This window comes from Pistacia vera, unplaced genomic scaffold, assembly GCF_008641045.1.
Source record: "Pistacia vera cultivar Batoury unplaced genomic scaffold, PisVer_v2 Contig140, whole genome shotgun sequence".
Classification (NCBI taxonomy): Eukaryota; Viridiplantae; Streptophyta; class Magnoliopsida; order Sapindales; family Anacardiaceae; genus Pistacia; species Pistacia vera.
Window position 1 is genome coordinate 1,613,774 of NW_022195467.1, and position 12,567 is coordinate 1,626,340.

General features: G+C 34.9%; 2 protein-coding genes across 4 annotated transcripts; both read left to right on the plus strand.

Annotated features, from left to right (window-relative positions):
• Window positions 1–1,524: 1,524 nt before the first annotated feature.
• On the plus strand, window positions 1,525–4,929 carry LOC116123116 (ADP-glucose phosphorylase). Its single transcript, XM_031408912.1, has 3 exons — window positions 1,525–2,187; window positions 3,448–3,738; window positions 4,560–4,929. Exons 1-3 carry the CDS (start codon window positions 1,687–1,689, stop codon window positions 4,818–4,820), a joined length of 1,053 nt encoding a protein of 350 aa, XP_031264772.1. The 5' UTR covers window positions 1,525–1,686; the 3' UTR covers window positions 4,821–4,929.
• Window positions 4,930–7,213: 2,284 nt separating this feature from the next.
• On the plus strand, window positions 7,214–12,133 carry LOC116123121 (YTH domain-containing protein ECT1-like). Of its 3 annotated transcripts, none has more exons than XM_031408920.1 (7): window positions 7,214–7,404; window positions 8,143–8,219; window positions 9,400–9,912; window positions 10,292–10,885; window positions 10,983–11,195; window positions 11,300–11,485; window positions 11,609–12,133. In XM_031408920.1, the coding sequence occupies exons 1-7, from the start codon at window positions 7,350–7,352 to the stop codon at window positions 11,876–11,878; spliced, it is 1,908 nt and encodes a 635-aa protein (XP_031264780.1). In that variant the 5' UTR covers window positions 7,214–7,349; the 3' UTR covers window positions 11,879–12,133. The 3 variants fall into 3 exon arrangements, with proteins under 3 accessions (XP_031264780.1, XP_031264781.1, XP_031264782.1); XM_031408921.1 differs by having other exon boundaries at window positions 7,215–7,377; window positions 11,609–12,060; XM_031408922.1 differs by having other exon boundaries at window positions 7,216–7,404; window positions 11,300–11,446; window positions 11,609–12,060.
• The last annotated feature ends 434 nt before the right edge of the window (window positions 12,134–12,567 follow it).

The window sequence follows — 12,567 nt, forward strand, 5'->3', positions numbered from 1 at the left end:
TTTAATACAAAGGGAAAAAAATTACTATTTTTTTTTCTGATTTAAGCAAATTATAATTATTTTCATGAATTTAAATGTCAACTGTAATTAGGTTAATTAGTGTCATTCCTTGGGGGGCCTATAGAAAAAAAATGAACATTTATTTTAAATGAAAATTAATTAACATATTTTATCAAAATAAATATTTTAAACATAAATTAATCTTTGATTAAATCATTAAAAGGAGAAAATGAAAAAATAAATTATTTTACTAATTCCAAGTTAATTGCTTAACGTTCGGGGAGGTTCTCGAGGGAATAGTTCCCCATTCCATAATTAACGAAACTAATAAATTTTTAAAAATTAATTGGATTTTCAATTTTTAATATTATTATTAATTAAAATTCTAATTAACTAATATTAAATTAAAATTTTAATATTAGTTATAACCTTTATTAAATGGGCGCAAGTCCCAACAACTCTTCAATCAACTCCCAGTAACCTTACCCCGTATTTTATTTAATTTTTTTAAAAATAAAAATAAAATTAAAAAACTATTTTATTTTGACTTCGTGTTAGGCAGGGAAGAAAGGTGGTTGGTCACTATAGATTTAAAAAAATTAATTAATAAGTACAAAATTACATAAATAAAAAGTTTTTTTAATACAAAATAAATTTGGAACTATGTTTATATGTAAAAATTCAAATTTAAATATGGATAAATGCAAGAAATTGAAAAAAGGACTGAAACTAAATTTTTCATGATTTGATTCTGAAATAAGAAGGGTAAATTTTTAACCGTCCCTCACTTTTAGTATAATTATTCAAATGACCTCTATCATTTGGGAATGAGTGTTACTGACCTCTCTTCTTTAGAGTTCATTCATAATTAAACAAAATCAAATGGGATTTTGGTAATTAAATGAAAGCTTCAAGGAATGGGAATGGATGACGTACGTCACAGGCCTAGAGTTTCAATATAGTGTAACGGTCTGTGCGACACCCTAACATTACATAATAGTTGTATTAAGCCTACACATCATGTCATTCTTCGATTTGAGGTTAATTGGTTTTGTTTTGCCTTAAACTTATCAGGCGAATGACTCCAAATTTCGACCAGTTTATGTAGGGGTGACTTAGTTCGTTTTTCATAGTTAATTCCTAAACTAGTGACAACCCCTCCAAATTCAATTGAGTTGACATGTTGGAACTATGAAGAACAATTTCTATCGGCCCCTACACTCTCCTTTTCTAAAGCACATCCCATGTGAAATGTTTCACGTAACCGATCAATCCAGTACGCTCACCACAACATTTTTATTACGATTGTTCACAATCAAATTGTGACACATAATATTTGTTAGAATTGTCTTAACATGTACCTTAAAATCATATGTTAAAATTATAAATAAACAAAACATTGTTCATATCAATATATTAAAAAAGGTGTTATTTTATCTGCCAATATTAATCTAACGGGAGGCTAGTACTAATTGTTAAAATACAGGGGTTCTTTTAAATTAAGATAAACTTAGAGGAGGTCAGGAAATTAGCTCAAATGAATAAGGAAAACAGGGAATATATTTTCTTTCACTTTCTCGAGAACCAACCAAAGACAGCGTTGACATGATGATGCAATTCTCGTCATAACATATTAGGGTGATCAACACCAACCCATTAAAGTACCAAAACGACGAAACCCACATAATGGCATCGTCATCATCACCAACAGAAACTCGGGGCCCCGAACTCCGAAAGGATCCGATTAACAACCGGTGGGTCATATTCTCACCCGCCCGAGCCAAACGGCCCTCCGACTTCAAATCTAAATCCTCCTCAGAAAACCACAATTCTAACTCCAGCTCCCCATGCCCTTTCTGTTTCGGCAACGAGCACCACTGCGCACCCGAGATATTCAGGGACTCGCCCGACCCGAATGTCGACTGGAAGATCCGGGTCATTCAGAATCTATACCCCGCGCTCAGTAGAGACATTGGCGGTGAAACAGAATGTCACCCAGACGGCGAAAAAAGTGGATTTCCGGGTCGGGTCGTACCCGGAGTTGGGTTTCACGATGTTGTGATTGAGACTCCGGTTCACTCGGTTCATTTGTCTGATCTAGGTCCGACACAGGTTGGTGAGGTTTTGCTTGCGTATAAGAAGAGGATTGAACAGATTAAAGAACGTGATTTGATTAAATATGTTCAGGTTTGTTTTTTTTTTAATTCTAATTAAAGTTCTAGATGTTGTATTTTTTAACATTATTGTATACGAATTAATTTAGTTCATATTTTATTTGCAATTTATTGTTTTGTAATGCAGTTATTTTTTTGTTGGCTCATTATGAAACACAGGGTTTTGAATATAATTTGATTTGATTTTGATGAAGATCATGGTATTGTTGAGTCTCGTTCAATGAATGCTTTCTCAGAAGCGAATTTGTAAAATGATAATTTTATTATCAGGGTACATGTATGGTAGTAGTTCTGGAAAATTGTATTGTAAAAGCAAAAATTTTGGTTTGTTGATGATGCTGTAGACTAGTACTCAAGGCTGGACTCATTGGTTTCAGTGTGTTAGTGGTCGAGATTGATAGTATGATGAGGCATTGGATTGCATATATGCAGGGTTTAGCACCCTCGAAATGATGGCAAGGTTTTGAATGTAATTTGATTTCATTTTGATGAAGATCATGGCATTGTTCAGTCTCGTTCAATGAATGCTTTCTCGGAAGCAAATTTGTAGCACCCTCGAAATGATGGCAAACACTATTGCTTAATGGTTGTTTAGGGATGGTTCTTAGATGTTTTGTATGAGCACTTCAGAGTTCAGGAGTAGTTGGCTAACTTACTTGATATAGCGGATGGATGGTGTAACTCTGTTGACAACTTTTATTCTTTTACTAAATTTATAGTATAGCAGTGGTGCCACTATTTGAGTTCAAGGGGTAGGTAACATATTGGATTTTGGGTTTACCTATGCCTACAACTTCTTTGGTGACGTTAATATTCAAATGAGAAGCACGTCGAGGTTGTCCGAAACTCTTAAGGTAGTAAGGCAACATAGGCATGCAAAGTAATCCAGTAAATTGGTTTTCACATTTGCACTCAAGTGATGTTGCTTCTAATTAAGTAATTTCCGCCACAACTAAAGAAAGCCTAGTTAGCTGCATTGTTGGTTGCATGGGAAGGTGCATGTAAAGGCTATTTTCAGGAGACATATTTTTCAAGTGCACAAAGCTTACCTGATTACATCATCCCATTTTTCTGGTTTTTTTTTTTTATTATTATTATTTTTCTAGTTTTTAATATTTTTAGAGAACACTATTACTAACTAACTAACAAACAGACCATTAAGAGCTGAAGATCAAACTTCTGGCGGCTTAGAAGTTGTTGGTTTTCTTTCATGTTTGTATGTCTATGTTGCTTTTCATAATGGATATAAAGCCGAAGTTGGTTTATGCATTAGGTATTTAAAAACCATGGTGCATCAGCTGGAGCATCATTGAGTCATTCTCACAGTCAGATACTGGCTCTCCCGGTTATTCCTCCAACTGTTTCTGGACGACTTTGCAGTATGAAGGAGTACTTTGATCAGACTGGAAAATGTGGTCTTTGTGAAGTTCAGCCAAAGGACCTCCTAATTGATGAAACAACTAATTTCACTTCAATTGTTCCTTTTGCTGCTACTTTTCCTTTTGAGATATGGATTATTCCTCGATATCACTCTTCTCATTTCCACGACCTAGATAGTGAGAAGGTAAGTTATGGGCTTCTTATATTTTTATTCATGTTGCTGTACCAAGTAATGGATTTTGCACCTGATTGAGATGTATTGAGATGCTTGTCAGTTCTCATGTTATTATTTGAAAGTAAGTTTACTGTGGTTTTTGTTCTCATTATTTAGACAATTCTTATTTTCTTCATTTCAGAATGAAACAAATAGTATGATTTATCTTTGGTAAAAAATAAAGCATGTGTTGTTCCATAAAGTCTCTAAATCGCAATGCTAGAGAAACCTGTATCCTTGAATCTTTTAGTAAAACCTGAGAAGCTTTATTTGTTGTTGAGTTTGCTCTTGTTGGCAGTAATTGTACTGCAATGGTTGGCTGAAGTTGTGTGTAAATGGGAAAACATAGTGAGTGGTTAGGTGGTGAAGAAAATCTTGTTTTCTTCTCTGCATTAATTTTTAGTTTGGCAATAGAGCTCATATGAGGACTGAATATTGATGGGAAAAGATATTGGCTGCATCGATATCCTCTCAATTTCAAGCATAATGGTTGAAAGAGAGTCAGCTCTTATTAATGTGTGCTTGAGGATATAATCTTAGTATGTTGTGGCATCATATAATGATTGTAATAAGAGGAGTACCATATGATGTGGGTGGTTTAGAAACACTTTGCTTTAGAATTGTATTTTCATGCAGCCTATAATATGCTTGATGATTTTGTTTAATTTGACTTTGAATAGTATGCAAATTAGCCTTATATCCTGATGGTTATTTTCACAATTTTTCTGCACATTTTACGCTTCACGTTCAGTATTTTAATACTTGTGCCCATGCTTATGTGAATTGTGCAGGCCATTGATCTTGGAGGATTACTGAAACTCATGCTTAGAAAGCTGTCTATGCAATTGAATAACCCACCTTTCAATTTCATGATCCACACTTCTCCACTTCAGGTCACCGACACTCAATCACCATATACACACTGGTATTTACAGATAGTACCTCAATTAACTGGTGTCGGGGGGTTTGAAATCGGCACTGGGTGTTACATAAATCCTGTTTTCCCAGATGATGCTGCTAAAGTTTTGAGAGAAGTTAACATTCCAGTGTAGCTGTGAATTGATTATAATCATAACAGTCTCATAAATCTTAGTGTTACAAAAGAAAATAAAATTCATCATCATTTTAATGAAGTTCTCATCTGGTGAGTCCATTTTTTAATTGCTGTTAGCATGATGGATTTACAGGGTCATTTGCAATGCAAAATCTAGTTAAAATTTACTAATTATGGGTTGTAAATTATTGTAAAAAACGCAAGGGTTTAACCGGTTGGTCAAGTATGTGGTTTAATCTCATAAGGTCAGGGATTCGAGCCCCTCACAGGCGTATGGCCATAGGTCATTGTTTTCTGTTTTCTAAATATTGCTAGGTTCAGTGGGGGCTTCAGGTTCAAATTAAAGCGAAGCAAGTACATTTGGAAGCCTGAAGGATTTCTGGATTATTAGAAAGAAAAAGTCTTATGCAGTCGGCTGTTAACCGACTGGTTGTTGGTTCAAATCCGTCTACATGTCCAAAGGTCATTGTTTCTCATTTTCTAAATATTGCTAGGTTTGATAGGGACCTTGGTTTCAAATTAGAGCGAAACAAGTGCATTTGGAAGCTTAATTACCTGGTTGTTGGTTTGAATCCTATTTGGGGAGATTTGATTCATTTCGGAGAGGGGCTACAATTTGTGATGTTTAGTAGTTAGTATTCATGCAAAAAAATAGTGCTGATTGCCGAGGAAAGAGGAAGCACATTGATTAAAGTTGCACCGCCAAAAAGTTCCCCATGTGCGGTGCTGCAGGGCATCGAACTTTTGATATTTCAATTATGCAGCCTTCAAGCTGAAGTTAAGGTTACTTTCTATCTGAATTATTTTACCCATTTAACAATTTTATCTTTCTAATTTTTTTTCGGAAGGATCAACCATTCTGGTTCTGGGTATCATGTCCATCACAGTATAAGAAATTATTCTGAACACCTTGATCTCATTAGGGCTTTTAGTGAATTAGAAAACAAAAAAATATACAATTCTTGTAAAAATTAATATTTCAATATAACAATAATCCATCTGGTAGGGAGAAAATGAAAAAAAAAAAAAGAATTACCTCTTAGTGGTTTAGTGGTTTAATAGAGACTTTTGGGTGTCCTGAGTTTGAGTCTCTCCTTGAGTGTTAATAAAGGTAGTTACATGAGCTCTTATTCGACTAATAATTCCAAGGTCTCGAGGGATTAGTTGAGGTGTGCCTAACTTGGTTCAGACACACACCCATCAAAAAAAGAGACCACTTTTTAAGTATCTCTTTCCTTATGTGACACAAACAAAATGAAAGAGAATATGTTGTGTAAGAATAATACTTTTTTTTTTTAAATATTATATATATATATATATTTTTTTTTTTTTTTCTTTCAAAACACATTTACAAATTAACGTGATTCATGGAACGATGTATGAAAGTAAATTCAATGCCCCAAGATAAATGACAATAAAGGAATAATATCTTCTTCTTTTTTAATGAGATGGGATATGTGATATTATTCTTTCATGTTAATTTTACAATTTTTTTGAATCTCTCTTTAGTTGTTAATAGAGGTGGTCATTTAAGCTCTTATCTAATCGGTAATTCTAGGGTCTTAGAAGATTATTTGAGGTGTATATAAGTTGACCCGAACAACCTTGTTGATCGCCTTCGCCTCTCCCTTAGGTTTTCGCACCTTTTTAGCCAAATTCTAGCATCTAGCCAAGGTGCGCTCGGGTGGAAAAGTTAAGGGTTTTGGTGAGGAGGATAAGGGGATGCTGATGGTGGTGTCGGGGAGGTCCAATGGTGTTGGAATCAAGCTGGATTTTTGTCTTGGTCGAGATCTCCTCTAGGGGTTATTTGAGAGAAATTTGAGATGTGAGAATTATTTTGAGAGAAAAGTAACGGTGTTAATTTAAGGATGAGAATCTAAGATTTATGAAACCAAGGGTGAAAACTTGCAGATTCGTTAAACCTTGGGTGGGAAAACATCGTTCACTGTATAATAAATATTCCGATTATGAACTAGTATAATCCCAAACATGTTAAAAGTTTGCATGCTGTATTTTGCGTAAAAGTAGTTAAAAAAACTATAAATGGAGGCTGCATAATGTTCAAGATCCAAACCCTAATTTAATAGCAGAGAGCCCAATTGAAGTATCATCCTACGATGAAAATGACATAACCCTTCAAAGAAGAAACTAGAAAACCTAGGAAATCTAATACAAATATTTATTAAATACTATATATATATATATTTTTTTTAATAAAAATGCAAAATTAAAAAAACAATAAAAAGATAAATTATCTTGAAAAGTTGTTAATGTATTATGGGGTGACTCGTGGAAGTATTTGAATCACCTATTGTCCAACAAATAGATAAAAAATAACAAATTTTTTTAATTAAAAATAGTAAATAAATAAACAAACAAAAATTGTCTGTCTCTTAAACCCCAAGAAGTGGGTTTTGGCGGCTACCTCTTTATGTATTTCAAGCTCTCTCTGCTCTTTTAATTTCATTCCTCTCTCTCTCTCTAGGGTTTCGTTATCTCTCTCTAAATCAAGACCGTTAATTTGGGCATGGCAACCGTCTCTGCCTCCTCTGATCGTATCCTTTCTGGGTTTTCTCATCTGGGTATTGCTTTGTTTGTTTTTTTGTTTTGTTTTTTTTTTTTTCTTTCTTGCATATGAGCTTACATGTTTGTACAGGGCTTGAGCTTCTGTGTGGTTTCTTTTGTTGTTTCGGGTATGAAGTGATTAAATATTGTTTTTGAACTATTATTTGTGTGTTTGAAGAGTTCATATATGTGGGTTTTTTTTTAGGTTTCATTTTAGCGTACAAGAATTCATGTACGTGTTAGTTTTGTGTGTTATGTCAAGTTGAAATCATTTTCTTTTCGGTAGGGTCTAGGGTTTATGTTAATGTACAGTTTCATTTTTTTATGTTATGCTAAGTTTCAATTGTTTTTTAGGTGGGGTTTATTTATTTTTAAAGTTTTTCAGTATCTGTTTGTTCTTTTATGTATCAAGTGATTGAATTTTGTTTTCTTGGGGTATGATTTATGTATTGGATGAATTTATTTTGTGGGATTTTTGCTATGTTTTTTTATGCCAGATAATGATAATTTTATGAAGTGGAGGGTTTCAAGTTTTTCGTGTTTATAAATTTTGTTCATATTTTGGTTTTTGTGAATGATGTACTTTATTCAGTTATTTTGTGCTGTTATTTGATATGATTTTTGATTGTTAAGTTTTTTGTTTGTTCTAGGTGGTATGAATAAGGGTATAAATTTGTATAATAATGAAAAATTTGAAGTTAATATAACCAAAATTTTGTTCTACTACTTGAATTCCTTTACTCTTATCTTCACAGAAACTGCAGATTTGCTGCAGAATTTGTCGTTAGATTCTGAAAACAAGACTGCAAAAGCTTACGACTATGCTAACAAGGTACTACTATGATTGATTTTGTCATTACTTAAGTAGTTATTGTCTTAAAGTAGTATGCCTAATCAATTTATATGGTTGATGTGTTCTTATAGATTTCTTCTATTAATTTTGGGCCAATTAATTCCACTGACTTTGTTACAAGTGTGACAAGCCTTCGAATCTGTCTACAACCCCCTTATGATATAAACCTGAATGCAAGCTATTATCCGAATGGGTATCATCAAGGTCATACCGTTATGCAGATGTAAACTTTGGGGATCATTTAAGGTTTTTCTTTTTAGATGTATGCTTTCTGAAATTCAAGAGGGGTTTGGTTTGAATGAGGCACAATCTGCAACTCTTTTTGGGGTTTTTCATGAAAACTAATTTCTTTTGCCACATATTCGTTCTTCGTCAGGTTGTGGTTGGCTGGGTCATGGTGGAACAGTTGCTTTAGATATGTAACTTATGATGAGGTTGAGGTGGCTGATACGAGTTCTACCTATACTTATTTATGTATGTTTGTGAATATTATTCTAAGGTCCAAGAAGAAGTGATGGTGGCTAAAATCTCTTACTTCCAACCTTTGTGATGGATTTTTTTCTTAACCTTGTTTCAGGAAGAGTTAAAAATCAGTTTTATTTGCCCCGTATTTGTTGGCAGTAGCAGTTCATGTTGAAGTTCTTGAACTTGATGAATATTTCTCTGATCATTGCTACAATAATAACGATTTTTCATCATATCTAAGGACTTCCTTGGTTTAGGCTGAAGGAAATATATTAATGTGACTCATTATCATCAAAGTGATTGTAATATTTTTGCTGTTTGTGAGGATCCCATTAGAGTTGCTTCTACTTCTAATAAGATATGATCTAGATTAAGTCATTCTCGACTAGTCCAAAAGAGACGAATAAATTGCACAGATGCTTAATTTTTTCCAACTGTTCTCCACTGACAAAGTGGGAGAAATCTCATTATTGGCTTTTAAGGAGAGCGAATTCTTCATTAAGTTGCTTCTGACTTGTCAATAGAGTTTGTAGTTGAGTTATGATCCATGTTTTGACCAGTATTTAGTTGAATATAGGGGTTGTTAGTTTGTCAATCATGCTAGGCTTGTGGCTTGCGGAATTATGTGGTTAAAAAAAAATGTTACCTTTTGCAGGCTGAGGATTGTATTTGATATGTCATTGTTTACTTACAGGGCCATTATGCTGATAATGCTAGTCACATGTACCACCAAGGCTATGGTTATTCACCATATGGAATATATCCCTCACCAGGTGATGGTCAACTGCAAGGGCTCCAGCAATACCAGTATCCAAGTCCTTATTACCCACCTTATGCTCCTCAAGGTGCAGGTTCAACTTCAGTGACAGCTGAAACTAATAATGGAAGCCTTAGTGCTGTAGCAAACGGTTCCAGTGTCAGTGGGAATAATGGGTCAAAGCCACTTAGACCAAGTTACCAGAATTCAAATTTAGATCCAAATGCTTCTTACAGAAGAGGAGGCTTGTCAACAGCAGTTCCTTCAAGTTATCATGATGCTAGATATAGTTTTGATGGAATTCATTCGCCAACTGCTTGGTATGATTCCTCGGTATTTTCTTCTGGTGGGCAGTCCAAACATGCTGCAAATGCTGGTTTTACTTCATCTCATTCCAACAATTATCCATCTGGGAGGAATCAGAATCATCATTCTCATCCACATCTCATGGTATGTTAGGGATGTTTGTTTTTGGACTCTGGGCTTTTTGCTTCTATTTCTGTGGTGAACATGAACTGAAGCCAGAAGGCGTTTGTTACTTATAACTTTACATTTGGAGGAAAAAAAAAATTGATGTCTAGCTATATATATACACACAAAATTTGGGCACCATAGAACTATCACAAATATTTTAGTGCTAGATCTGTTGTTGTTGTAACGCTATGATCAATATGTTGGCTTGAGTGTACCATATATTATGTCATGCTTGCTTCATTTACTGGGTAACATTTATTTTTTCATCATATACATATGTAAACAAGCTTTTGTCGAACCTCTTTTTATTGTATTGGGACAAATTTATTGACATCTGTTTTGACAACTAACACAGAATCTGCACCATACAAGACCAACATCTGGCTTTGGCGAAGCTTATGATTATATGAATCCGATGTATGCAAACAACACAATGTATGGCCATTACGGAAACACATATAGGGCTGGCTCTGGTTTTGGATCCTTTGGCTATGATTCATGGATGGGAGGGCGAGGATGGTATACTGTCGACAATAAGTACAAACCTAGGGGTCGTGGCTATGGTGCATCTGGCTCGGGCAAAGAAAATGGGGATGGTTTAAATGAGTTGAATAAGGGACCAAGGGCCAAGGACTTTAAGAACCAAGAGGGGTTTGATCCCATTACACTAGCGGTTAAAGGACAGAACCTTACATGTACTGAGAGCGATGTAGAGGATAATTCACCTCTTGTTCCAGACAAGGAGAAGTACAATGGAGAGGATTTTGCTGTTGAGAGTTACGTAGATGCAAAATTTTATGTGATAAAATCCTATAGCGAGGATGATGTTCATAAAAGCGTTAAATATAATATGTGGACCAGTACACCCAACGGCAATAAGAAGCTTGATTTGGCATATCGTGAAGTGAAGGAGAAGTCCAGTGACTGTCCAGTATTTCTACTTTTCTCTGTGAGTGCAAGTAGTTTTGTACCATCTGCTGAGCTTAGTTGGCTAGTGCAGAAACTTGATTGGTTTTACTGAATTTTGTTCTGTTTTTCCATTTCAGGTCAATGCCAGCGGGCAATTTGTTGGTTTAGCAGAGATGGCTGGTCCTGTTGACTTTGACAAAACTGTGGAGTACTGGCAACAGGATAAGTGGATCGGTTGCTTCCCTCTGAAGTGGCATATCATTAAGGACATACCAAATAGTTCATTGAGGCACATAACACTTGAAAATAATGAGAACAAGCCTGTCACTAACAGTAGGGACACTCAGGAGGTATGTGGGCTAGGATTTAATCATTTGTTGATATTTTATTAGTTTATGCTGATTTTGTTATCAATTGTTTTTCACCAAATGTAAATGTTCATTGGCTTGTGTAGGTTAATTTTGACCAAGGCATTCAAATTCTGAAAATTTTTAAGTCTCACTCGAGCAAGAGATGCATCCTGGATGATTTTGGGTTTTATGAATCTCGTGAGAAGATTATGCAGGAGAAAAAGGCCAAGCAAAACCAGTTACCGAAACAGGCAAGCAGCCCTCTTTATGGATTTATGTCCAAATTATTAGTAAGAGTTTCCTTTTGCTTTTTCAGTGTTTCCTGTTCTGAAAAATTGGAGTTACATTGTATGTTGGACTTTATTTTTCATGTTTTCTCATTATCTTTACAAAACTTTTATCATCCAAAACAGGTATTAGATGGAGAGTCTGACAAAGTTGTGAGTGACCACAAAGACAAAGATGCATCGATACAAAAAGATAACGTGCAAAATGAAGCATTGATAAAGGACACAGTGGTTACAACAGCAGCACCAGCAGATGAGACAAACGGAGAAGTGAATAAGTTAGAAGAGGATGAGTCTGCTGCAGCAGTTGAAGATGCCGCTACCAAAGGTTCTAAATCGGCTGTTGTATTGTCCGGCAAGACGGGTTCTTCCAACGGGGTAGCAAGTGCTTGCTAATTGATTCCCTGGATTGTTTTCTTTGAATTAGGATAGAATTGAAGTTGGTTAATTCCGTGACATCATTTACATAAGGGCTGTAGGAAGAGAAGGCCCCTCAGCTTTCTTATACATAGTTATTGTGAGAGACAGGAAGACTGCTCTAAAACCTAAAGATTACATAATATGTTTTTTTTTTTTTTTCCCTGTTTGGATGCCATTTTTCTTGTTGCTGTTTCAGCTCTTAAATTTTAGTATAATTCATGTTTCCACTCCTATTTTAATCAACTTCTTTTCTTTGTTCATATGTAATTTTTTTTTAACCTAGTTATCCTGATCCCAGGTGGGATTTTAAATGAGAAGTTGGCTTGTACTATCCTCATAGTAAAGATTTTCCAGATGGTATTTTTTTCTTCCTGGCGGTATTTTTACCTGGTTAAACCTCTAACCGACTTGAATATCGAAGAGTTCACATTAATAAAGCTTTTAATCTGACTTTGTTGTTTGTCGTTGATAATAGTTTCAATCTCTTTAAGTAAGAGAAATTTGAGGACTAAAAACCAAACAGGAATATTTGTGTTAATCAGGGGTGTGCGAAAGAACCAATCGGAACCGGAACAGATCGATGCTCGAGGTTTCGATTTCGATTCCTATCCAAAATCGAACCTCACATGGTCGGTTTCGGTTCTAAAAATCAGAACTGATACTTT